Source organism: Netta rufina (assembly GCF_964035555.1).
Source record: "Netta rufina genome assembly, chromosome: 1".
Taxonomy (NCBI): domain Eukaryota; kingdom Metazoa; phylum Chordata; class Aves; order Anseriformes; family Anatidae; genus Netta; species Netta rufina.
The window spans coordinates 127,102,465-127,129,756 of NC_140123.1; the positions used below are offsets into that span (position 1 = coordinate 127,102,465).

The 27,292-nt window shown below is 43.4% G+C and overlaps 1 protein-coding gene across 1 annotated transcript in view; it reads right to left on the bottom strand.

The window, feature by feature from the left end:
- Window positions 1–634: 634 nt before the first annotated feature.
- Window positions 635–27,292, bottom strand: part of LOC311217390 (alpha-2-macroglobulin-like) — a gene marked incomplete at both ends in the record, with an annotated part of 37,747 nt that continues 11,089 nt past the window's right edge. The window contains 31 exon segments of the mRNA XM_084299418.1: window positions 635–660; window positions 1,614–1,655; window positions 1,808–1,910; window positions 2,348–2,422; window positions 3,010–3,100; window positions 3,455–3,582; window positions 3,875–4,093; window positions 4,685–4,908; window positions 5,730–5,895; window positions 6,622–6,696; window positions 6,988–7,144; window positions 7,685–7,769; window positions 8,265–8,441; window positions 8,569–8,652; window positions 9,361–9,412; window positions 12,231–12,352; window positions 12,942–13,068; window positions 14,214–14,442; window positions 14,624–14,750; window positions 16,788–16,887; window positions 17,582–17,758; window positions 17,956–18,105; window positions 18,446–18,588; window positions 19,874–19,937; window positions 21,592–21,819; window positions 22,129–22,290; window positions 23,132–23,241; window positions 23,377–23,491; window positions 24,204–24,327; window positions 25,025–25,109; window positions 26,991–27,159. Coding sequence (XP_084155544.1) covers window positions 635–660; window positions 1,614–1,655; window positions 1,808–1,910; window positions 2,348–2,422; window positions 3,010–3,100; window positions 3,455–3,582; window positions 3,875–4,093; window positions 4,685–4,908; window positions 5,730–5,895; window positions 6,622–6,696; window positions 6,988–7,144; window positions 7,685–7,769; window positions 8,265–8,441; window positions 8,569–8,652; window positions 9,361–9,412; window positions 12,231–12,352; window positions 12,942–13,068; window positions 14,214–14,442; window positions 14,624–14,750; window positions 16,788–16,887; window positions 17,582–17,758; window positions 17,956–18,105; window positions 18,446–18,588; window positions 19,874–19,937; window positions 21,592–21,819; window positions 22,129–22,290; window positions 23,132–23,241; window positions 23,377–23,491; window positions 24,204–24,327; window positions 25,025–25,109; window positions 26,991–27,159 — 3,936 coding nt within the window.

A 27,292-nucleotide genomic window follows, 5' to 3' on the forward strand; every position in this document is an offset into this window, starting at 1 on the left:
TCCCAACACCCCTTGCATGTTCTAAGCTTCATATATAACTTAGAAGAGGGCAGACTGTGTATCTGCTCCCACACTTCTAAGAATAAGAAACAACCCTGGATGGAGTGGCTCCTGGGCACATTATTTCGTGTAACGTTAGTTGACCATCCAGAGTGCCTCCAGGTAAGTTACATGGATAGGCACCTGCAGAGGGCAATTCAATCAAGTCATGGTTTCTAAGCCAGGGAAGAGAAATTGCTCTCAAGAAGTACCTGTCCTTCTCCATTGTTTAGACAGAATCTCAGCTAACAAGTTCGGAGTAAACATCTCGGAGAAGGCTACATTAGAAAAGCTGACCCTGACTTAAATCATCTTCTATCTTCATAACTGTCAGCCTTACAGTTCTGCACACAGGCATGGCTGGATGGGATGCTCTTCAGCCTAAGAAGCCAGACAGATTAAAGCTGTGACTGGAGATTGAGCAGCAAGAAACAGAACTGGGAATAAGCTGTTCAAAAATCATTGGTCAGTACAGTTAATTTGTTTGTAAAGTTCATTTTACATTCCTTGCAGGCACTATCCAAATGTCAGTCTATTCTCTCCATAGCTGGTGGTGACAGCGAGGCAGGTGGGGTCTAGCAGCTTGGAGTGTTCCTCACACGTTGCCCTGATCTACTTCCTCTGCAAGGACGAGAGAAAATGGAAGGGAACTGGAGTTAGAGTGATATGATAGTTCCCTCTCTCAAGTGGAGAGAAAGAGAGAGCAAGATGTATCATGCTGCAGTGTGCCAGCAGCACATAGGGCTTTGCCACATACAGCTGCTAAGCAGGCTGGGGTGCAATATTGTACAGCTATGCTCCTCCCACCCTCACCTCCCCCCCCATAAAAATAAAATGACATGGCTGTGTGTACACCAGGGCAGTTTTCTCTCACCATACGAGGGAGGCAAACCCAAGTTCTTAAAATGGACAAACCACTTCAATAGTAAGGGCTGTACAGGATTCCTCCTTGATTCCTTCCTGCTGCAGGTATGGCTGTATACTCAGAGTAGGAAATGAGGGGCTACGAGCAGTACCATATTACAGCTTTGGTGGAAAGGTATACCATGCTTGGGCAGGAGGTTCTGGAGCACAGTACGGTATCATGGAAGGTCAGATCATGACATGCTGCTCTATGGGGTATATATGTTGGTGACCTTGATTTGTTCTATTGATTTAGACAGAGCGCTTCTGGCAAGCAGAGTGCCAGGTGTTTTGGAAGAGCCAAGTCCCATGATCAGAAAGATCCCATAGCTACACTAGCAGGAGCACTCAGGAAGAACCAACAGATACCCTGATGCCAAGGCAACAAAAATGATGTAAGAAACTCAAGCTCAAAGAAGAAGGAAATGGGGCACCTTCAGTCAAGCCAGGAGAACCTGACTGTAAGAATACAGGGAGAGTCAGTTTTCAATGAGACAACACCACTGTGCCTCTTGTGTTCACAGTTTTGCATCCAAAATCTGTGCATGTGCATTGGGAAAATCTCATTCAAAATAACTGTCAGACAGACATAAGCACTGAATGGAAAACCTCATGCACAGTGAGGAAGATGTAGAAAACTCTGAAGAAGAGAAGGGCTCTCCATACCCTACCTGTGGTGCATGGAGCGCTGTACTCCTGTGTGGCAAACTCATCTGGAAAACAGAAGGGGAAGGAGAGAGCAGGGCTGTTGGCTGGCATAGGGATGGGTGCCAGGGGCAGCTGTGGGTCCCCAGAGCTCCCATGCACCTCCACGTATCCAACTCCCCATGCTCGTTCCCAAGGGCACCCCCAGATCCTCACTTACCTGTCTCGTAGTAGTCATAGACCTTCACCTGGGCTGGCTTCAGGCCCTGCACAGGGATGTCCCGCTCCACCGTGAAGGAAAAGCTCAAGGTCTCATAGTTCAGCTGGGGAAGGGAAGCAGTGGAGGCTTAGGGGTGCCTCTGCATTTGCCCTGGTCTCTCCTGGTGTCTCCTCACTGGCCTCATTCCACTAGTGCTCTCCCTGCCACCAGTGCTCTGGGCCCTGGGGGTGTGTGTAGGACTACAGGCCTGGCTGAGGGGCAAGGGGAAACCATGGGGCCTTTCCCCACACTGGGGGAGCCGGTGGTTGGTGGGCAGGTGTAGGCTGATCTGTGTGCAGGCATGGAGAGAAAACCTGCTGAGGGCTGGGATGGGAGAGTCATCCATATGAGAGAGATAAGGAGACTGGCAAACAGGTTTGTGTTTCATGGTTACAAGACTTGAGGTGCTTAACATTCCACTACTTAAAGAAGTCCATGCTATTGCCAATGTAATTCAGAGCTCCACCGTGTGTCCCTCTGCAACCCTGAGTTTGTCCTCACCTTCGCTATATACACGAGAACGTGGTTTGAGCTGACTTCTGTTCTTTGGATTTGGAAAGGCTGGATGCTTGAAAGCTGGAAAGAGGATACAAGGAAGAGGTTACAGTTCTGAAGGGATGTCACTCATCCTTCAACTCACTTCTTCCTATCACAAAACATTTAGCAGGTAGAGGCTGAGAACTAAAACATGGAAAAACTATGCCCTATAGGAATCAGCAAATACTCTTGTGTAGAGCCTCTCACAGTAAGACTTATGCCAGTTCTGACCAGCTGATGCTGTTGCACTTCCTTGACAAGAAAAAAGAAAAAAAAGAAAAAAAGTAATGAGGGAATGGCATTTTCACAGCTATTGAAAATCTTTCGAGGCTCCTGAATACTTGAAATTGGGCCTGATCATCTCTTCCCAACTCTCAGGCTCAGGTCCACACAATACATTAACGCAAGCTACCAAAAGTGGTACAGGTGTGAGAAGGGGCTGTTGCTACTGGAATCCCTCGTGCACCATGGGAGATCAGTAGACAGGAGATCGGTAAAAGAACCAGGGTAAAAAGTGAGGCAGGGCTAACAGTGGAAAAGATAACAGAACAACTAGGGCCACCTTCAAAAAAGGGCGTGGATTAGGGGCAGATATCCTTGGAGAAATAATTCACATGGGCGCCTACCTTTCTTACTGAAGACTTGACAGGGATGAATCCCGACAGCATTTTCACATCAACAATCACCATGTTGGAGACGTTGCGCTCACCTGTGTAACTGAGGAACCAAGCAGCAAAGATTCAGAGCACCTCGAGTCAAAGCTGGGGGCACTTCCACTTCTTCCCTAACGCCTGACATCCCACCGCTTTCTGGCAGCCCAACACCTTCTTCTCCAGCCCACTGCACTTCCCTAGTCACCTGTGCCACCCCTCACTACTGCAGCCCTGGGCTCCTCACACAGCTTCACCCCGCAGGACGCCCCCTTCCTCCACAGCCTCCTCCCAGCACGGCTGCTTCTGGCGCACCTTGTGGGGGCTGCCCTGCCCCTCCCAGACTGCCTCACCCTGGACCACCAGAGCTCCTCCAGCTCCCATGGCTTCCCAGGAAGGCTCAGACCAGGCACGGACTTACCTGACATTTATGCCTATGTTAAAGACCTTGGGGACCTGGGAGTCCTCGCAGGTCTCTGGGGTGGTGTACACATGGAGAGTGAAGGGCGCGTCCTCCTGCGTGGGCTGCACGTTGTACCTCAGGCTCGTCTGGGGGAGAGCCAGCAGCTCTGTGTGAGCGTGGGTGTGCGTGCACAGCCCAGGAGAGAGACCGTCGCCTACCTGCCCAGCCCTCCCTCTTCTCCCTTCTCACAGCTCCCTCACACTTCCAGCACTGTCCCTCCTGCTCTTTTTCCCCTGCACAACAACACTTCTCTCCTCCGCCACAGCCTTCCCTCACATGCCTCCCCTCTCCCTTGTCCTTGCTGTCCTCTCCCTGGCTCCTGCTGTCCCGGGGAAGGGGCTCCCCTCCCGGGACAGCACCAGCCTCCACCACCCTCACCTGCAGGTAGACGCATCCTTCACCAGACACCTCTGCGCTGTACTCCCCAGGCACCTGGGGCAGGGGGACGCGCTGCAGCAGCAGCCGGTTTGAGGGGTCCACTTGGAAGTCTTGCTGGAAGTCCCCTCCAGATCTCAGGGTCACTTGGGAAGCTGTTCCGCTCTTGGCGTAGGTGACAGCTCCGTACAGAGACAGGGCCTGAAGAGCCACCACTGTGTCCTGCAAGAGACGGGTCCCGGCACCCAGGGATGGCCGCGTTAGCCCAGTCAGCCCTTCCACAACCCGTCCTCCCAGAGCCTGCCCTTTGCTGGCGGTGGGCACCCTCTCCTCCACTCTCCATTTTCCCCACTCTTAAGGAAGGAGAGATGGAAAAGGTGAGTTTTTATACGATTCCATGCTCTCGCTGTGTCCTATGCACAGCACTCGCTTGACCCTCAACTCCCTGTTGTGGAGCTCTGTGGAGCCTTCAAAAGCATTCTCCACAGGGGGAAGCAGCACCTGCATGTGCATACACAAACTGTGGTGAGGACCCCAAATTGCACTGTCACTCATGCCACTGCCATTCTGTCCCTCTGCGTCAAGAAAGCCAGGACATGAATCCGAATATCAGTCACTCCCATTGGTTCTACTTGGCATATATATTGGCCTGCAGCCTTTTGGGAACTCAGTAGCTGCGGCAGACGCTACAGGGCTAACTGCAGGGGTACAGTTCCTGCCGGGGCAAACCTTACCGTGCTCCTACCTTGCTCTCTGACACGCTGACACTCTCCTGACATTGACGTGTGAGCTCACGGGAGGGGAGTTGCTCACCTGGGTGGAGGAGAAGCCTCCATTGGGATTCTGCTGACTGATGATCCACTTTGCAATAAGAGATGCGAACGACAGCTCATCCTGGGAAGGCGCCGGCTGTGTGGTGAGGTGAGCGAGGAGCACATAGGCCGTCATCTCCACTTCAGCAGAGGGAGCTCGGTAGCGATAGTAGGGGAGATCAGCCACCATCTCTTTCCCAGGCCGCTGCCAGTGAACAGATCCATCTTCACAGGGGGCAGGGAGCGGGCAAAGAAGACAACAGGGAACACTTACTTGCAAAGGAGTTACTGGCCCTGTTGGTGCTGCGGTGAGGACAGAGTCCCCAGCATGCAACCACAGGGTGAAACAGGAGCGGAGAAATAACGCCTCACTCGTTGCACGGTTACAACTAGTCTAGGAGTGCTGAGGTCCTGTCTTTGCACCAGGATACCGCTTCCACTTAAACTCCATGCTCATGGAGGCATTTAAAGGCTTGAACACCTCATGGAGCCAGAGATCTACACGGAGCACCGGGCTGGGACACTGTCCCAGTTTGAGCAGAGATGCCCGGGTGGGGCAAGTAACAAGCTCCGTGAGGAGCAGGGCTTGAGAGCCACCCGCAGGTGCAGAAGGCAGAAGGTGCTGGTGGCGCTTCCTTCAGCACCGTGACAGACAGTGCTTGGGCAAACTGACTGCCCAGGCTGACTTTACCAGAACACTTCTGAGTCTTTATGCGGTTTCCTGCAAGACACGGAGCTTACGCTAGGGCCTCTGAAATGACCCATATGTTCATCTTCTGTCTCAGCATATCTCTCTCTTCCCTGGTTTATCATCCTCCATTCTATGTTCTGTGTCTCCCCTCAGAGCAGAGAAGTCGGACTGGACACTGAGAGGGAGCTGTCAAAAATGCAACTACCTTGCACAAGTGTTTCCTCTCTCTACACTTTTCCCCACCCACACAAGCCATTTCCTGCACCCACTGCCCCACCAACAAGAGCCGTTTTTTCAAGGGAAAAGGTAAGATTTGTGGGCTGGAAGAAAGCAGTGTCCCACCAGGAACACTCACCCTTTTTCACCGCTTCCTTTTCAAGCAAGCCAAGCATTGCCTTCCTTTTCTCCTCCATTCCTGCCAGAGCAAAGGCGTACGCCAGCAGTGCCTTGGTGTACACGTGGTTTTCTTCTGCATTTGCTGCCGTTTCCAGGCAGAAGAGAGCATTACGCACCACGGAGTGCTGTGGAGAGGGAGACAGTGAGGCTGGGCAACAAGCTCTCTCCCATTGAATTCTATCATAGGAAAACAGGAAGAGTAGGTCCACTGTACACATGGACCCTTGAAAAACCCCACTGCTCTGTCTGATGGAGATTGTACCATCATGTATTCCTTCCCCTCCATGTCTTCTACCCCAGGTAACAAGTGGACAGCCAGAGGCTGTTCCTTATTTAGTACCTTCTCTTTTCTAATACATCATGTTACGGTGTTTCTTTTCCAGTTTGATTTTAAAAGTGGGAAGTAGGGCTCTAATCCTTCTGCCTAGGAAAGTATTCATTGCCTGACTGATTGCATGGGGTGTTGTGCCAACACAGTATGCTCTTAGTAGTGTTCTGGTAGGAATGTACAATTTCAACAGAAAAGGAGAATTTTTTGGATGTAGAAAACCTATCCGTGTCATTTCTGGGATTTAAATATTATTTAACTCACTGTTAATCCATGGTGTACTCTTTTAAGTGTGCAAAAGCAAGATCCTTCACAAAAGAACTTAGAAAAAGATTAAATGAAATGTTTATGTGGGAGACAGGATTGGACAAAGGAGGAGACTGGAGGAAATGTTATTCCAGTCTGGGCTTGAAAAGAAAGAATATTCAGACAGTATTTCCTCTTTAAAAGGTAAAGGGGCTTGATAATCTGTGGGGGCCTAGTACGGTAAATTACTACCAATAGTGACTCAGGTGATACATACAGTTACAGGCAGAGGAATCTCCAGCAATGCAATAGTGATGTAGGCTGTCAGTGAGACCTCATTGTCCACTCCACCCTGCAGGGAAACACAAAAGTAGATGTCATTCCCACAGAGCACCACTGACTTCTCCCTGTGCTACGCTATCTACATCATGCAAGGACAAATTCTTCCTAGCCTCCTACTTATCGTTAAGTCCTTCAGAAGTTGCCATTGGTTTCTTCCTGCTTTTTTAATAGTTCATATACATAGATTCCCCCTCCTTCCCAATCCCCAAGTGCTGATATATCTCTTTTAGTCCCAGGCTGACTTACAGTCAACTTCCAGCCTCACAAAGCTGATATGGAGCCAAACAGGCAGATATTTTACCTTCATGGCATTATTCAGGAGCGTCCCAGAACTGTGGAAGCAACCATTCTCCTTCTGCTTTTGAGTGAGCCAGATCAAAGCATCCTGGATGTGCTTCTCATATATGAAGATGTATGGCCGGGCCTGGGCAAAGGACTTGAGGACAAAGGCTGTGAGCCTGAAAGCAACAAAGGGACCTGAGACAACCAGCCCTGTATCCATCACTGGTGATGGGGCCCATGCAGATATCACTGTTCCGGAAGAAAGCAGTAGAAGCTCCAAAACTTGGTTACGTGGGCTGGTTGGAAACTGCAAACTAGCTTAGCAATTTGTTGAGACAGGGACCAATGCTAAAGGTAACTGCCATTCACAGACATGAGGACTGTGGGTAGGTGGGCAATTGCATTCTAGGGATTCATCAGCATCTGTTAAGAAGAACTTGCTTGGGCATCCTGAGATCCTGAGGGTCATCCTTACTTGAGCTGAACCAGGGTATTGGGGAGGTAAATAGCTATCAGTGCAGCATTACAAACCTAAAGGGGATCTCCCTTAGCATCTTTCCTTGTTCCATTATCCCACATGATTATTTATGATGTCATGATTATCCTTTCACTTACACCTCCATTTCAGCTTTCACAATGACCAAGCACAAGAGGACACTGAGAAAAGGGAGGGGATGAAGAGCAGAAATACAAAGCCAGTAGTACTGAAGTCTTACCAGGTATTCCCAGCCTGCCCAAATTGGGGCCCAAAGGTGCTATAAGAACCATCCCAGTGTTTATAGTTCAATTGCCTTTGATACCCTGAAATGGAGAGCAGAATATTTTTGTTGTCTCAGTACTTTTCAAGGAGTCATACAAATGAAATGTAGTAGAAATTGCTCTGGCTGTAAAAAATCAGGCCCAGCCAAAGGTGAAGAACATTTCTGAAATCTCAGTTCTAAAGACCTTTTGGGGCCTGAGATTCAGTATAAGCAGCTGCCAAGGTTACTGGTTACAGACTGATTTATATATTTCATAAAACCCTTTTCTTATAGAAAAGAGTTATTTTATTGCCAGTTCTGGACTTTTTCTATGTTCCTGTTTGGACACTGTCCTCTCTCACCCTGCACCTCTACCTGAGTACGGAATTCTTTCTTGTAGGTACTGTGTTAAATGCACTCAACCTACTACAGTATCATGTTCCCTTCCAGAGAATGCACTAGGAAAACCTTCCACAGATCATACATGCCAGTGGTAAAGTGTCCTTATCCTTATGCCAAGGAAAGGAATTAACAGAGAAGCCATGTCCCAGCTCACCGCTCACTAAGTATCCAATGGCCTTGGATTTGATCTCCTCACTCAACTGCCCTGTCTTGTTCAGATAGTCCAGGACATAGATGTTGGGTGCAAACAGGACCATGTTCTGTTCCCCGCAGCCAAATGGCATCTGGAGGAGCTGGTGCAGGTTCTGCATGGAAGTGCCCATAATGTCACCTGGGTAATGAGAGATTTTCAAGGGCACATTAGCATAATTCAGGGCTCAGAGGTCAACTATGCACAGGTTGAAAAAAACATGGCAGTGTTTTAAAACAGCATGTGACACTGAGAGTACTTCACTTACCTAGCACTGAGAAATATGCTCTGGCTGAACCATCCACCACATTCTCTGGGAGAACTAGAGCAACTGTCTCTGACATAGACTTTTCTGGGGAAAAACAAAAACAAAAACAAAACAAAAACAAAACAAAACAGAAAACAAACAAACAAACAAACAAAAACAATAAGAACAACAACCAGATCAGTTTGGTTAGGCTTCCTGATTACGTCTACATGTATGCGTATCAGCTAATGGGTTGAGATACCATTCACTGCACAAGGGTTTCCTGCCTTCAACAAATCCATTCATCTGCATTTTTGTTGTGGAATCCTCCTATCCTGCACATTTTCCATTAGGCCTGCAATACTCTCACACACAAAATGTTATGGATTTCTACATTGCACTATCAGCAGGCCTGGTTTGGAAAATACACTTTCTAGCCTATTTTTCTGGCCTCTCCTGCTTTGGTGGCAGGCCTGGCAGAGTTCAGTTTGTGATTTTACTTACATAGAATTAAAGACATTAGAGATAACCCTAATAAATACCAGATATTCTGTCCCCACAGGGACCTAGGCAGCCTTACTTCCTAAGAGCTATGCTTCTGGCTCTGCAATTGCAGAAGCTATTACAATCACAGCTGTTTAGGAAGAATTAATTTCACTACCAGTTGGACATCCATGTAGCTTATTCAGTTTCATTAGATCCTTATAATTTTTAAGCCTCATTTTCTCTTTATGTCTTAGTCTTTTCTTCATGGAAAAAAAAAGAAAAAAAAAAAGAAAAAAAAAAAAGTCCTAGAAAGAAATAAGCTCTTACCAGATGCACAGATCACAGAGTTATATGTAGTTTCCACCTCCATCCCTTCTGGCTTTGGGGAAGAGGGAAGAAAAAAAGAAAAAAGTGAGAAACAGACAGAAAAAGAAATAAAAGAATGATCAATAGAGAAACTAAAAGGGACACTAAAAAGAAAACAAAAAACTTGCAAATTCTCCTGTAGTAATTACTTCATCGTAATGCAAAGCCTTTAGAAGTTGCTTACAAAGACATTCCTCTGTACACAAAACTGATGATAGAATCATAGAATCATAGAATGGGTTGGGTTAGAAGGGACCTTAAAGATAATCTAGTTCCAAACCCCCCAGGCTATAGGCAGGGATGCCACCCCCTAGATCAGGTTTGCCAGGGCCCCATCCAGCCTGGCCTTGAACACCTCCAGAGGTGAGGCATCCACACCCTCTGTGGGCAACCTGTTCCAGTGCCTCACCACCCTCTGAGTAAGGAATTTCTTCCTGACATCCAATCTAAATCTCCCCTCTTTCAGTTTAAAACCATTCCCCGATGTCCTGTCATAGATACATGAGCAAAGAGTCCCTCTCCATCCTTTTTATAAGAACTCTTTAAGTATTGAAAGGCCATGAATGAGAGACTGTGTCAAAAGCCTTACAGAAGTCCAGGTAGATGACTTTTGTCATCTGTAACACAGGTATGTTCCTTAGTCCAGCCTAGCGGAACATTTCAGACTGTTTACAGCTGATTGTGACACTACAGGATATTCATGCAAGAGTTTTGACAGGTGATAACTAAAGCACTCCAATGTTCCCACAAGTTACATATTAGAAAAACCAAAATTTAAATATACGCCATTCAACTGGTGATTTTTGACTACATTTAATGAGGGTAACTTCTGTTCCTCTATTTCAGAAAATTCTAGCCCCGTTTTTCAGAAAAGTCAGAAAAGAAGACATATTTTCTGTTGAGGTGATCTAGAAGATTCTGCATAAAACTAAGGAATCAAATCTTTACTAGAATTTTTTTTTCAGAGTTTAATTTAGTAAGACCCCCTCAACATTTTTTTATCCTCCAAACAGGGGACTTGCCATTCCTTCATTACTGGTTTCCAGCTTTTGCCAAAAGATTTTTTTTTTCCAGTATGTAAAAAATGGTATTACCCTGACATTCTCACACAGTTAAAACATGTTGTCTCTCATTCTTCAATATAAAAGAGATGGAGAGAGATTAAAAGTTTGGGGAAAATTCAAAATCCAATAGAAAGAGAGAAAGCATTAGGATAAACTACAACCAAGCTAAATGCTTGTTTGCAAAGGTGCCTAGTGTTGGTTTCAGTGTACCACCCTGAAATGCAACTAAATGAGTTCCATTGTTTTGTTTGATTTTGAACATCTCAACAGGAAATTAAAATATACAAAACTAATTATTCAAAAGATTTTCATTTCCAGCTATGCAATTCTTGGGTGAAAACAAAAAACATCCTGTATCCCAATTAGCTTTCATCAAGGATTGGTTTCCTGAGGGCAAGAGAATGCCCCATGGACTCTGGTCATCTCCCTTTGCTCTCCCTAGAGTCCCATGACCTGCTGCAGGGAATATTGACATCCATGTGTTTGGGACAATGAAGCTCCACCCCAAGCAAGTTGCACTGTATCCACCCCTGCTAATTAATTGTTGGATGCTAATCTCTGATTCTATCCACTCAGGGCTAGATGGGGTAGATTAATTACTTCATTACAATAACAGAGTGATACCAGTAATCTCTTAGACAACCCAACAGAAGTTATTTTAATGCTTATTCAGTTATTTTCACTTTCCCACCATCTGGGAGAAAAGACTCTTTTAAAATTCAGAAGCAATTATCTTCCAGTATCTTCAAAGAACAAAGTAATTACTCTTTTTCCTGAAGGCATGTATGAAATTGCATTTTTTTTCCTGAAATGTTCAATAGTTCTTTGTGCCCCGATACATGAAATGCACTGTACAATCACATTCATTTGTAAATAAGCAAAATTAAAAAATAAAACAAAACAGACAAAAATAGGACTGTTGTTCCATCATTACATACAGGTCAGAAAAACATTTTCTGAAGTTATATATTATACGAATCCTAGATCTGCCTAACTGAAAATTGGAATATCTACAATTTATGGAGGAGTTGCGATGTCTTGACTAAATTTTCTTAAGTACGATTATTTCTTTCCTTTCATGTATAGGAGTGACAATGTTGTGACATGATATAGTATAGAACTCACTATGCAAAAAGCTAGTATTATTTGTTTGCCATTAATATCACAGGGAGTCTTAATACTGTGGATAAATTTTATGACTGCCTATTTATCATAAAAACTGTGGTTTAATCATTGTAAAATAGTGTCTAAGAAAAAAATGTAGAAAAGAATGAAAAAAAAAGTCAGTTCATACTGTTTTGAACATTCTTAAAAGTATAATAAAAACATTTCAAAACAGTGATGGCATTTTTTTTTTTTGGAAATACATGTAGATCATGGCAACTGTTTCATGATCTAGAGTACTGGCCATGTACTGGAGGAGACACATAAGTTTTCTGGCAAAGCTTCCATTTGTAGCCTCTCCCTGTGACTTATTACAGGCAACACCAAGGAGTTCTCATTTTTCTCCCAGATGATATCTCTGGGATGAACCTGCCATGTTTGCTTATGTTTCCTGTTTATGTAATGTAACACACTGCTTTTATGAGTTATAGGATTTGTTGGCCTGTATGAGATTTATCAACTCTTAGTTTAATGAAGCATGCAGAATAAGAGCCATTATTTCTGCTATCACGACTTAAAGATCTTTATCATGCAGCAACTGTTACTATGTAGCGTGAAATTATTGTTACTCTTCTCTGCCACCTAACTCAGCATCCCCCATACCTCCACCAGCAGCTGTCTGATGACTGTGTCCTTCCGTCCTTTCTCAGGGGTCTCCACTATGGCGTTCCCGCAGGGCTGCTGGTTTTGCAGGGCCTCAGCGCTCACCGAGAACTCCACCTGCCCTGGAGGAAACAGGGGTCAGCCAGTCCTGCCGGGCAGCACAAGGGAAATGGGGGTTTGTGTTTGTGCTGGGCACTCTCAGCTGTGTTACAGAGATTTTCCAGGAGAAGAGCTAAATATGTGCCAGTGTTTTATCTTGATCCAGCTGCAGCCTTCTAGACCACCTCTTTTGTGACGGCCACCCAAGCAGGTGCTAATCAGTCAGCAAGAAGAGCAGTGGAGGGGCAGGTCTTCTAAATCAAACAGTCTTGATTGGGGATGATTCAGAGAAAGCTAGCTCTGAATTAAATATTTCAGACCCAGACACATTAAGGTACTTCATAGCTCCACAACAGGAATGTCTAAGCATTTTGCAAGTGTTAAGGGAATTTGTGATTTCTATTCAAATTTTGAGAAAAGGCCACAATCCTTAGAAAGTCTGTTTAGGACCTGCATCCTAATATTGTGTCTCAGCCTCAGAGCTGGACTTCCCACTTCTAGCACAGATAAGTTACTTCCAGACAGGTTTGGGGTCCTAGTTCCTCACACCAAAGATCTGATGCTATCCACAGATATCTTATTCTAGTATTTCCATGTAGTCCAGCCTCTTACCTAGAGATTTTGGTGTTACTGCCCAAGCCACAGTTTTCCTTTCATTCAGGCAGATGCAGTAGGATTCTTCCTCCTTCTCTACTGGAGCAGCCAGGAAATGAGTAGATTTAGCTAGAGACACGCTGACCTGCCATTTATACAGAGAAGTGTCAAGAAGGTTGGAATTACAGAGAAGCTGAAGTTACTGGAGTACATGGGCATGGGCATGGACCTGGTTATACTGTGGGACTGAGAACTTCATGGATATGGCAGTGCAAGAACTGGGTAATAAAATGGAAAAAGACTGAGGTGAGTAAAATTTTAAGAGATTGGTGAGATAAATGTGGAGAACACGACATGTATTACTCTTTAGAAAGGAAACTGATTCAAGGAAAATGGAGAGCATTTATCAATTATGTGAATAAAGACAAAGCAATGTCTATGAATGAAACCATGAGTTAAAGATCCCCCATCACAATTAATTAGGTGAAGAGGTAAAACTCCAGCAGTGTGAAAGCTAGTAAGGTAACAAGGGAGAGTGGAATAAGGAACCTGAAAATAGCAAACAAAACAGGAAAGACAGGGAAATGATACAGCATTTGAATGACTGGATCAGTATTCCTCCTTGTTTCAGCTTCCTTTCAGAATATACATCAGTGTTTGTGAAACACCAAGCAAAAGTGATTGAGATTTCATTAGAATCACCTCTCAAATTCTCTCGTCTCCTTTGATGGTGAAAGAATGCAGATAAGAATACTAAAGCTATACAGTTCTGCTCAGTGTCTTAAGGTTAGATGCAATCAATTAGAGGAAGCATATTCCAGCAAATGTGGCATGATACTTTGTGAGATCACAGAATCATGAGGTGAGACTAAAGGCTAAAAAAGTGTATCCACTCTTGTGAGCCTGGATTTTCCATATCGGTAGGCAATGACACTGTGGTCTACAGATGACCTTATGGATATGAAGTCTATGTGGTCTATAAGTCTAAATGGTCTAAAGATAACTTATAACAAGTTCCTTGTTTGTATAGAACAGTAAAATAATTATAGGATGTCAAGGCCAGAGGCCTCATTAGCAGAGCTTTAGATTCTGAATCGAACATAGCTTTCAAAACTTTGCTGGAAAAACTTATTCCTCCTTCATGAAATCCATCAAGAATTCCTACATACATACACCCATATGAAATTATAATCAGGGATCAGTCAGCTGGCTTGGGAAACTATGTTATAAATAGCCCATTGTAGTTTTTCCGAAGCTGTCAGATTGAGCAAAGTAGTGAATATCTCTTACCCTGATGCAGGCTGTTAGGTAGTTGAAAATGGTGGCTTTCAGTGTGAAGGCCTCACCACGCACTACAGAGTAAGGCAGGGTGAGCTCTACAAAGAAGGGCTGGAAGGCTCTGAGAGACACTGTTGGGGATAGGCCAAAGCCTGTGTCTGATGAAGTGCAGAATGCACTGGCTTTCCACTCGGTGATGGTGTCAGGGATGGTCACATCTAGTTCAGCATTTCCTTCAGAGCTGGCAAGAGACAGAGAGAAAGATTTCAGTCGTATTTTGATCTATGCTTAGTGGCCTTGAAAAATCCCTCTATCTACTAGAAAGACCCCTCTCACCAAAATGTTGACACTTTCATTAAAGCTTAACTATCTTCTGAGGTTTTGCCCCAGTGACCACACTCTACATTCCCATAAACACTTACTTCACTGAAACTATGTCCCAGATCCATGTCTCAGGGAAGTATTTCCGGATGGTCTCCACAGGATGGCCAGCATCCATCTCTTCCATCATTTCATAGTCTGAATCATAATAAGGTTGCATTGAACCGCCTAAATCCGCTCAAGGAAAGGAAGAAAGAAAAAGACATATCAAACTCATTTCTAACCAAGGAGGATACTTTGCTTCCATTTAGTGGTTATTCTTAGCTAAAATTTTAAAATTTAAATAACAGCTTAGAAAACTTGATTATGGCCAACCTCACAGACTCAAACTTTGAGCTGTCTCTATTTGTAACAGATCACAGTGATCCTTGCACTACATTCTTAACCTCATATAGACTGCCCACTGAAAACAAATGTATTGCTCTGTTGTCATCTCAATATTTCATGTTTCCTAAAGCTACTGCTCTTACAGAGATTGGGTGGGGTTGATCATTCTTCCTCCACTGCCAGCAAATCCAGGAGCTAACTTATGAGGCTACCAAGGGTATGTTTCTATTGCAATAGAGAAGTCAAATGTGGAATTCACTGCCTCTAGATATTTGTTTCATATAATTTATTAAGTTTTGTTGAAAAAATGATTATGTTTATACATGGCCAGAAACAGCAGCCACATTTATCCCTCCCTTTCTCCATCTAAGATTCTTTTGAGCTGAATATGTATCTTTACATGTATGGCCACTAGCAAATAAGTAGTTCCGGAGAAAGGGAACTCTTCCTCACAGTGTTGCATAGTGCTGTGCCTTACAAAACACTTTCTATCAGTCTCAGAAGACTTTCCGTCTTCTCAAAGCAGCCAGCTGTCTCATGCTGTGCTCTGAAGACAGATCTGGCATTCCCAAACAAAAGACTTGATATGCTTTAACTAGAAGGCTAGAAAATTTCACCTGACCAAAGACTATTGTTTTTAATAGTAACTTTAATATTGTACCACTAAAAAGTCGGTGATAGGAAGTGGTATAGGTGAGAATGTTTTATATAGCCTTTCTAATCTCAGAGCTATTTAGAAAAAAAAATAAAATCTTTTTTCTATCTTCACAGTCACTGCAGCAGCAAAGTGACCTACCCAGACGTTTACAATCACGTGAATGGAAGAACTGGGAATAGAATGAAGCTTTTCAGCCCCCAGAGTTAAAACATAAACCCACAGATTCATACCACCTTTTCATTTATCTTGGTCCACTTTTGCCATTGTTGTTCCCCTAGTTATTGCTGAAATGTACCTACCTAGAAGTAGAGACTGTCCTTTTTTTTAAGGTTTCTATAGATGGGCCTTTTTTGATGGAGGAACAAAGCTTATACTTTATGCTGGCAGTCCATCCGAAGGTAGATGGTCTTAGTGTCTACAGAATCTCTGCTGCAGGCCTGGCATGTGATTCACTGAGAACACACAGTTTTAACTAGGCATACCTGACTAGCTGGAGATAAGCACACAGCGCTGTATCAGTTTCATATCTCAGGACTGTATCCTGAAGGAAATGATCCTGATGTAGGTTGGCATATCTGAGAGCAGAATCAACTTGTCTGCTCTGTGCTAGTGCTGCCTCAGCTTGAGTACTGTGTGCAGTTTTGGGCACCAAAGTATAAGAAGGATATCAAACTGTTAGAGAATAGCCAAAGGAGGGCTAAAAACCAAGAAGGGTCTAGAGGGCAAGACACATGAGGAGTGACTGAGGTCACTTGGATTGTTCATCCTGGAGAAAGGTAGACTGAGGGGAGACCGCAAGGAGACCTACAGCTTCCTCATGAGGGGAGTATAGGAGTAGGTGCTGATCTCTGCTCTCTGGGGACAGCGACACAACCTGTTGGAACAGCATGGAGCTGTGACAGGAGAGGGTCAGTATGGATGTTAGGAAAAAATTCTGCACCCAGAGGGTGCTTGGGCACTGGGACAGGCTTCCAAGGGAAGTTGTCACAGTACTGAGCCTGCTGGAGTTCAAGAAGCGTTTGGACAACACTCCCAGGCATAGGGTGGTCCTGTGTGGACCCTGGAATTGGACTTCATGATCCTTGTTGGTCCCTTCCAACTCAGGATATTCTATGATTCTGTGATTCTAATTAATATTCAAAGAAGGAGATGAGAAGAAAGAAGCACGATGCAAAATTTTAGGTAGTTGTGTGGAGGTAGAGTGAAGCAGGCCTTCTTACTAGAAACCATGTAATTCCTTTCCATCATGTGTTCTCTGTAACGCCGGCAGATTTCAGGCTTATGGATCTTGCTGCTAGTGAAAACTTTTAAGCCCAACAGCTGTTAAACAAAAAGAAAGTACAATCAACTTTTGAAATTATACTGTTTTTACTATGTCAAGAATAGATATACTTATGTCTGGAACTGAGCAGAATAGCAAAGGTTTATATATAAATACTCGATAGATTGGTTCAACCCAGATGTTGAGGCCTTGTCATGACATACTCATCCTAAAGCTAAATGCTGGCATGATTAGGCAGAAAGTCAAGGTCTACCGTGGGGACATGTGACTAAAAATGATGTGTGAAAGGATTGAGAGTACCTATCTAAAAAGTCTTGTGCATGACTCTGTAGATGGGTGCAGGTATGTTTGAGGGTTATCAAAGTAACTGTCACTTTATTAAACCACTAACTACACCAGACAGGGAGACAACATGCACGACTACGGAAAGGGTTTCTAGTATTATGGCACCAGGGGTCATTTCTCAGTACTGCTTCCTTATTTGAGCCTATTCACAGGTTTTTGTCCTGGCATTGAAGAGACCTGTCAAAGTTTTAATGGCTTGGAGAAGCACTTAGGTATGAGCAATAGGCTACATAGATGCAGGGCCTGGGCCTGTGTATGTCTTGCATACACAGCACAGCAAGCTCACACCAAAGTTCATTCAAAAAGACCTTCAGGACAGGGAAGAGGAGGAGATGATACTGTATTCCAAAAAGGAGTAACTAATAAAAATGAAAGGCTGGTGCTTACTTTGAGAATGTCATAGGCATCACCTTTGCCATCAGGAGAAATGGGTACGTAGACAAATCCATTTAATAATATGTTGTCAAGTGACAAACAGGGGTTTACATTGTCATCTTCCAAGTAGTAGTCCTTGAAGCTGTAGCCCTGGATTTCCTTCATTTCTTCTGGGAGAAGATCATACAACTGGGAAAATGCAAACAACCAGGGAAAAATGTGGCAGGTTGGTACTCATGGGGACACAGACACTACCTAATGATCAAGTGATAAAAGACAGCTTCTATAAAAACAGGTATAGTGAATGCAGCTATAAAAATATATGGCTTTATGTCCATCCTAGTTGATTCTTGTATTGTTCATTACCAGAAACAGCCAAGACTTACAGATCTGTGAGAGAGCTCATCTTCAGGCTTCATGAGGAGAACACTTTTGTCCACGGCACGGATAGCACACAGGGACTTTGGTGAGCTATGGAGTTGCAGACGTGTGTTGGAGGCAGGAAGACCCTCCTTGGGAATAAAACTCAAGCTGACCTGCAACCCCAAAAGTAGGTTAAAGCAGCAACTTTGCTGGATGCAGTTACATACTATTATACTGAAGTATCTAGCCTTGTGAACTGAGTTCTGCTAGTGCTCTACAGCTCTTCTAACATATTCAGCTTTGACTAGTGTGGTTTATAATGAGCAGTGATTCTTTTTCTTATTCTGTCTTCCTCCACTTTTATAGTTATGGCTTTGTAACTTATTCAGTCACTAATCCTCAGCCAACATCTGTTCAGACCATTCCACGTGAATTCTGCCTCCATTCTGGAACTAGTAATGGAACTACTGGCCATGAAGCAAACATGGGTTACATAAAACCTGACTTACTCACTTTATTGGGGAGGCAACTTTCAACCTGGAAATCCGCTGAACTGGCGATGACTTCCCCGCTGGGTAAAGTGGTATACACGAGCATCTGTGCCTTGGGAGCAATGGTCGCCGCAACAGGAAAGGTCAACCGAAATATCCCGTAAGCTACCAGAAAGAAGAAATGCTAAGCTATATACAAGAAGTTCTGCCTTCTTCAGATAAAGAAGTCAAGTTCACTCATGCTGAACATTTTAGTTAACAGGGGCAGGAGTACTGATGCATGACTGATGTCTATGCCTATTGCTGAAGACACCTGCATTCAAACAGTGATCATGTAATAGCCAAATGAGATGTTTAGTGGGCCTCAACATGTCCTCTAGACTCTCCCCAGCTAACACCTGGAATCACCTCCTGCTGTTCCCAACCTTTTTCTTCCTCAAGCTCTAAGATCTGCAGTTTACAAAAAAAAAAAAAAAACAGATGAGGGAAAAGACATGGAAATAAGGGACTGCTGTAATAGGTGGCAGCAGCCAAGGTTGCAGAATAACTGAAAAAATAACTCCTCAAAATAACTCCAAAGCTAGTATTTATTTACCTGAAACACCAAACTGTCACTCCAACTGTAGTAGGAAATGCCACATTCTAGCTTGACCTGAGCTTTTTGTCACAATTTGGATGAAGGTGATAGAAAATCTTTTGATATATATCTTTTGATATGAACCAAGGTATTAGTTTAATCACTACAACTAGTGAGGTAGCAGAACTTTCAGTCATACCCCCAACATCATTTCACGCAGCATGTAAGATCTTTTACTTTCACATACTGCATACTCCTTCTCATGGGCTTCTAAAATGATTTTCCTGGTCTTCTTGTCCAAAGACTTTTAAAGATGCATCATAGTCAGTCTCATTCAATTATGTAATCTTTGAACATTGTATATATACAAAAAAAAAAGATTGGTTAGAATATATACATATATATAATATATATATATAAGCATGCAAGCTATACATAAATATATATACCTATATATATATAGCTTGCATGCTTATGAGGAAGAAGTAACACCCCAAAAATGAAGAAAAGTGAGAGAGAGAAAGAAAGGGAGACAATCTTTTTCCTGCTCACTGTACACATGGGTCTTAAAATACTGGCAAGTACCCACAGTCAGAATTGGTGATGGAGGTCAGTGGAAAGCACTGGTTCAAGGAAAAAATAATCAAAACATTCTATATATTTTCTATAGAATTTGCTAAAATACTCTAGTTAAAAGTACAGCAACAGACAGAATTCGGACCAAACAAAACTGACTCAAACCATTTAATCTAAAAGGAATTAATTTTCAAAATGTAATTCAATTTTTCTTGAATGCTTGAATTGCAATAATTTCTCTAAGTCCTCCTGCCCACCATCTCATCAGACATGCTAAAAATACATAGTTCTGCTCACCATCTCCAGGATTCACAGTCAGATCATGAGTGTCTGCTAACATAATGCTTCCCTTGGCCATCACCTATGTGACAGAGAAACACTCCTATAATTGTTGTTACTCATGACAAAAGGAAGAAGAATGAATGTTCATTGGGTTAGCTGAAGGGTGTGTGAATAGCACTGCCAACTGTGAGCAAAACCAAGAAGATACTAAGCAAATACTAAACTGGAATTTACTAGGTCTTTGGAGGCAGAAACGTGCCTTCCTAGAAGGACTAGTGTTTCCTCATCAGTTCCACCTTCTGTACACACTGTATCAGGTTCAAATGCACTTTACCTCTGAATACACATAAGTTTGGGGGGTCACATGCACATTTCTAACATTTTGGAACAGATTGATGATCAAAGGTTCTCCTCACTCCACTCTCACTTGCTTTGTGAAACAGGATGGAGAAAGATTGAATCAGGATTATTATTATAACTCACATAGAGTTTGAATAGAAGAACACTGGCTGTAAAAAAGTATTTGAATAAAGTATCTGAAGTCAGGTTTGAAGCAATAGCCTGAATGCTAGCTGTGATTTCCTTATCTCTAGAAATAGTTTCCTTTTTCACAGCCAAAAATGTTCTTTATACAATTACTGTATAATCTTGTCCTCCATGCAGTATATCTATTCCACAGTACTATATTTTAATTTCAAGGTGTGGGAAACACACCTACAAAAATGTAAGTTTCCTCACTGTTTTCTTACCTGCTGCATGTATATACTTAAGATCTGCTTTACTAAGCCACTAGGATAAACAGGAATCTTGTGCTCAATTTATGGTTAGCAGTCTTGAAAATAAGCACACAGACATGTCTACCATAGTTTCCTATTTTCTTGTAATCTCAGTCTAACTCCTCCTAAATGTCCTTTATTATCCATCAGAACAGAAGTGTCTGTTCCACTTATGTTTTCTAGCTCTGCAAAGGTACTCTGTCTTGTATTTAATTCTAGCATCATTAAATGGGATAACCAGGAAAACAAATTTAGGGGGAAAGAAATTCTATTTGAATAGTCATCTGATTCTTTCTCTTCCCCCAAACAAAAGTGATAGATCATTGTTCAGTCACAGCTCAGTTAGCTTCTCTTCTCTGCCCCCCAAGAACGAGTCAAATCGTGGTTAATTCCAGCATGGTATAGTCTGTTCCAGTTGCTTTGGGATCCCAAAATTTCAATCATTGCCTGATTTACGAACACAGCTCTAAGCTTATCAGGTACTGGTACTGTAGATAGAGGTCTTGCTCTAGTTTCTGTGGTCAGGTGTCTCCCAAAGAACTGAGTATGAGGCAGGTTTCTAGCTCATCTTTCATCTTCTTGTAGGATGCTGGTTTCTGAGCTGTGACTATATATGAACCAGAATTTGGAACAGGGTACACTAGTAGTAGAGTATTATTAAATGGGAGTGTTGGCTGCACCAAAGACAACAGTCTCTACATCAACATTTTGACCCTCTTCTGTTCTTTATCAAACATGGGCAACATAACCATGTCTGCACACAGAAGACAACATGGGAAACACTATGGAAATATGTTTAAATCCCATGGTCACAAACCACACTTTTTCAGTTTCAAACTCCCTTTATCATTACTGGCTAAGGACTAATTGCATAGCAGTGCTGTGGTTGCTGTATGGAAAGTAGTGCCACAGCGCTCTCTGTGGCCATGGATTAAAGTAACCAGGAACAATTCTTACCAAATAGTAAATGACAATTTTCCTCTGCTCTCCAATAACATCTGGTGTGAAGACATAGTGCACACGGACCTCTGTGGGGAAGCCACAACTTAATGTCTCAGGCTTGGGCTCAATTTTGAGGAAGCTGTTACTGGGGGAGTAAAACCGACTTATGCTATGCAAAGCATGCTCATATGAAGGCGTGATCCAGTCGCTGTCATAACAGTTCAGTTCAGGTTTATGTTCAGCCTGATAAAGGAGAATAAAAAGTTCACAGCTGACCAAAACCAGGTAACAGATCACATAAATATGCATGGGAAAAATCTGGCTATGTTCTATCTTTCCCATTCTTAGATGAAGTTAAAGGGAGATAGACATAGAAGAACATGCACAGGAGACAGAGAAGAGAGGTGAACTGCCAAAAGAATTGCTATATCTCCTGTTTGGCAGAAAGACTGATCATAGAATCATGGATAACCCATGGATAGATAATTCCTCTGCTGATCAAGAAGAGAGAGAGGCTTACCCCAATCTCTCTGCCCTGTCTCTGCCACTCACTCGGATTTCCAGGGAGGCTTCCGTGAAGGTGGTAGTATCAATGGAAAACCAGGATTGTCCCTGTTCATCTGTAGTGTAGTTGCCTTCGTAACTGTCTTCATTCACAGAAATTCTGATAGTTTCATTGGCAATGGGAGCATCAGTACCATCCACGAGCTTCACCTAGTAAAGTAAAAGCAAACTTCAGGTTTTAGACTAGAAATAGAAAACAATTCCCAAGTCCTACAAACCCTTTCCCCTTGTCATCCTTGCCAAGCAGGGTGTTTCTTATGGAGAAGAGCTAAAGAGATGAACGTGGAAATGTGGAAATGTGCAGGTGAGTCCTAAGTTGTCTAAGGTAGCAGATCTTCATCAGCAAAACAATCTGATTGGCCCATGGAAATTATCTGTCAAGGCCTTGAGTTTTTCAATAGGTTTTAGTATCATCTCTTCGTCCGGGAACTATGAGTTCAGGCTTGTGCCTTGCCCCAGTCTTTGACTAAGCTACATGGGAGTTAGATCTACACTCAGCTTTCTTCTGCTGTTCCCATCTTGTTGACTGGAATTCCTTGACTGAGCTCAGCCCTGACTTATCACCTTATGTTATCTGGTGACTACTGGCCTGTTGGTGGAAACAGGTACTGTCAACACTCCTGCTCTGCCCAGTCTGGTTGATGTCAACTAGTGATGATGTCACTACTCCTACCTGTGTTGTGGTCACCTTTTACTCCTGGCTCACTTTGCTGTGTAGAATAGCCCATTCTTGCAGCTCCCTAATGTTATTCTCATGTGTCAGAACAGAAGGCCTTCTATTATGTAACTGGTATGACTGCTGGAAAGTTCAGTGATGTGTTTGTCAGGGTGCTCTGACTGACACCAATTTGCCTGCCTAAGCAGAGGCAGAGGAAGGTGGACTATGTCTTCTGCATTATGTTCTGCAACACACTGCTGTTCCAATTGATGGGATTATGCACCGCTAAGTCTGCTGTGCCATTCACTTTCCAAGGTCTCAGAAGTTCCCTACCATCCCAAAGAGTGGGATCCCTGGTCTGTAATAAGAGTCCAACAGGTGGAAGCTGACTTTGCTCATGATGGATGTGATTTCACAGGAGCCTGTTCCAACCATCTCTATTCCTGAGAAAGAGCACAGTAAAGAGGGATTATTAATGAACTGCAACATTTATAGACATGTCACTCTATGTTCCTCATCTTTGCCAGGCCCTCCTGTTGTGGCGTGCCATCACTTTGCCATCTCCATATGATACACACCTGTGCCATCTTCTGTGATCTTGCCTTGCACCTCGATGTTCATTTTATATCCGCTGCGCTGGAGCTGAAATATCTTGGTCCTTACTACATCAGAAACACACCCACGAGCATCTGCCTAAGCAGGTGGTTGGAGAGAAAATTGGAACAAATTTGGTGCCTCGTGAAACAGGAATAGGTATTACAAACCCAACATGCTTAACTGCTGTTCACGTAATCCCAGCCTCATGTTCTGGGGTTGTCTCCGACACCAGCACTTGTTTACAGCCCATTTCCATGTGTTTCACACACTTATTTTCTGTGTTGTGAGGCTCTTCATACTTAGTTCTCCAAGCCATGCAGTGGTTTCCTTGTTATTTCCCTTCTACCTTAGCCCTGTTTTTCTTCCTGTTTCTTCCATTGTCTTTACTCTCTTCATTGTTGTCCTTTCTCTCTTCTTTTGTTTGACCCATATACTATACTGCTTTCTTGTCTTCTCCTCCTCTTTTACACTCTTTGATCCCTGCCAGTCCTTTCCACAGTTATAAAATTATTTCCCAGATTCTTTCCTTAGTTTGGGGATCAATACCAGGGGCCTCATAGCGGCTAACTGGAGACCTGTGACCAATGGGGTAAGGATTTCATCTGTGGGGTTTTCTTCATCATTTCTGTTTCCAGTTCAATGACTGACCTCTTAAGAATATCCTTCTGTTAGAACATCTGTTTTTCCCTTGACAGAGTGTTATCATTGATGTTCTACCAGCTCACAACAGTCATAAATTTGCCCTCCATTAGACAACATTGCCCATTACCCATAAGGAAGACCCCTACATTTTAATCTTGGAACTCACCCGCCTGACAAATTCTTCACACACAGCTTCTGAATCTTTTCCATAACAATGTGAACCAGAATGAGAAAATTTCCGGCACACTTGGACATTCACCAAACCAGGGACAGGTTTCCCATAGGTGTACCTATTAGAAAGTGTTAAACAATATACTGGATGATGCCAGTCAGAGTCACATTCAAACATAGCTCCTTAAGAACTTCTGTGGATGACTTTATAAAATTTCTTCTCAAAGCCTACTAATCTGATATTTTAGTGATGCTAGTGATTATCTTTCCATCATTTTGGTGGTGAGATTCTTACATCATACATTAGAATCTGTTCTAGGTGGGAGACATCTGCAGAAATGCAGGAAAAGATTGTCTGTATAAAACTATTTCAGCTGGGATTATTCCTGTATGTCAAACTGTTGAGGGTTCAATGAAGAAGCAGAAAGGTTGCTCAGGTGGATCAATTTAATAATTAAAAATTACAACACTGGGTTTGCACAACCTGCTTAAGTGATGTCTGATTTGACATCTCCAAGGTTCAGGAATGGCAGAAAATCTCTAACTGCAGAAGTGTAAAATGAGAAAGAGAGTGTAGAGTAAACTGGGAGGAGAGAAATGCTGCTTGGTTTGGCATCATCTTTTAAGGAACACAGAGAATCCACTTCTCATTGTCTGTTAAGGCCAAGTAGCAGGCTCAGAACAGATAAGGTGGAACAAACCTGCACTAGATGTCTTAGAATAGTATGAAAAGCCTTCCCAAGGTCTTCTTTCTGTGCTCAGCAGAAAGGAGGAATGAAGTAGGAGTGAGAGATTTACTACAATTCTGTGACTCACAGACCACAGACAGACACTGGAAGTTCCTTATCCTCAATAGTGATCATCTTGGGCAGCTTCACCAGGACCTCATACTTGGGCAGCACTAGATGGGAGAGAGAAAGTCTGATGAGAAGGATGAAGAGTGCGCAGAAACCCAAACAATCAGCTTAATATCAACCATCTGTGTGGTGTTCAATACAGCTCTGCTACTCCTTTCCTATGTTTTTACAGACTTCACCACCATTTGGGTTTAAAGGGAATTAAGGACTGTTCTAGCCCCTACCTTCCCTCAGCACATGCTTGTGAGATCCTGTTGTCATCAGACAGCCGTGTAGACCCCTCACATATGCCTATTCAGAGGGACATACCGGTACTGTATGTTGTGTTTCATGTTTCAAAACACATAATTTGAGCTAAGTCTTGGAGCAGCACATTCACCACCTGTGTCATTTAACACCTTGAAACAGCTCAAATCATTGATACTCTCTGGCTGCTTCTTACTGTTCTGGAGATCCCAGGCTGCTGTTAGGCTCACTGATATGTAGTATGTGAAACTGTCCTCCATGTACATATGTTTCTACTGTGTCTAGCCATGGAAAATCAGTTCTACATTTTCAAGTGGATTAAGCAGCAATAAGGCCTGATATAAAGAGTGTCAGGTAAAAAGCATGTTTTACTCCTCAGTATTAATCACAGAATCATTTAGTTTGGAAAAGACCTCTAAACTCATCAAGTCCAACTGTTAATCTAGCACTGCCAAGTCAACCATGTCCCTAAGCACCATATCTACACATCTTTTAAGTACTTCCAGGGATGATGATTCAACCACTTCCCTGGGCAAACTGTTCCAATGCTTTACAACTGTTTCAGCGTAGAAATTCTTAATATCCAACCTAAACCTCCCAGGGTGCAACTTGAGGCTCTTTCCTCTTGCCCTATCACTTGTTGCTTGGGAAAACAACCACCTTGCTACAACTTCATTTGAGGTAGTTGTAGAGAGTGATAAGGTCTCCCCCGAGCCTCCTTTTCTCCAGGCTAAATAAACCCAGTTCTCTCAGCCACTCATTAAGTTACATCCATCTTCCTGTTTTGTATCCTGCAACACTAAGCCCCCGCCAGCTACTCAAGCCCAGGACTGCACTGAAGTATACAATGGCCTGCTTCCAGGCTTTGTACCTGAGATTTGATTTGATTTGATTTTTGATTTTTTTTTTCCCAGTACAAGAGAGTAAGACAAAGGAGGGTGTGCACCTCCTCAGCTCAGTGATTCAACCCCAGGATACATTTCCTCAAAAGACTCTACCTAAGGTGTAACAGAGTTAACAGGTGTAGCAACAGGGGAAGTTCATGGGGATAAGGCTAAAGAATGAATAAAAGAAAAACTATTTTAGCATGAAGCTAGGAAAGGCATATACATCTTTGTTTTGGGGAGGAGGTCTGAGACATCTCTGTGGGAGGAGGCACAGCCCAATTGTCACCATGGCAGGCTGGAGCCTGTAACCTGGTTTGTGTTCAGATTATTCACCATGTTCATACTAGCCACAATGACTAACTGCAAATCAGATAAGCCAGTTCCCAAGCATTTCAGATACAGTCTTCTTTGGTTCTGCACTCTGTGTTTTCCAGAAATTGCAAGTTCTGAGCAATGTGCTGGGTGTTCCAGGTTTTATACAGCTGGGGGAGCCCCAGGGAAGACCCAGCACAGAGCACAGGGCAAAGAGCCACCTCAAATGCACACACAAGTTTTAATTGCAGAACTGGGGGGTTCAGATGCAATTTTTGAGGTGGAGATCACAAGCCATAAACTAAGCAACCACCTCTGGTATTTGGCAGCTTCTATGTTAGCTCCTCTGAACTCCATTGCCTATGTATTCAGAATCCCTGTCTTTTCCATGCCATTCCCAGGAAATCCCAAAGGATTGAGAGGCCATGGTAAAAGACATTTCTGTCAACCCTGCTTGCAGCCCTTCCCTTCTTTCCTTACCATATTCCTCCACACTGAAGGAGTGCTCCACATGGGAGGTAATGCTCTTCTGCACAACTATTTTGTAGGAGCCTTGCATGGGGTCAGAGGTGAGAGGGAAGGACAGTTCTATAAGGCCGGTCTCCAGTTCCACTCCTTGCCATTGGTATATACGGTTCCTCTGTGGATCCTGCAGGTGAGAATAACAATAAGTCACAAGGCAGTAAGTTATGTACATAAACAGGGCAGTTTGGTGCAGGATGCTCGCAGGGACAGAGCAGTGGAGTGCCCAGGAAATATACATCCAGGCTAGGAAATGCCTA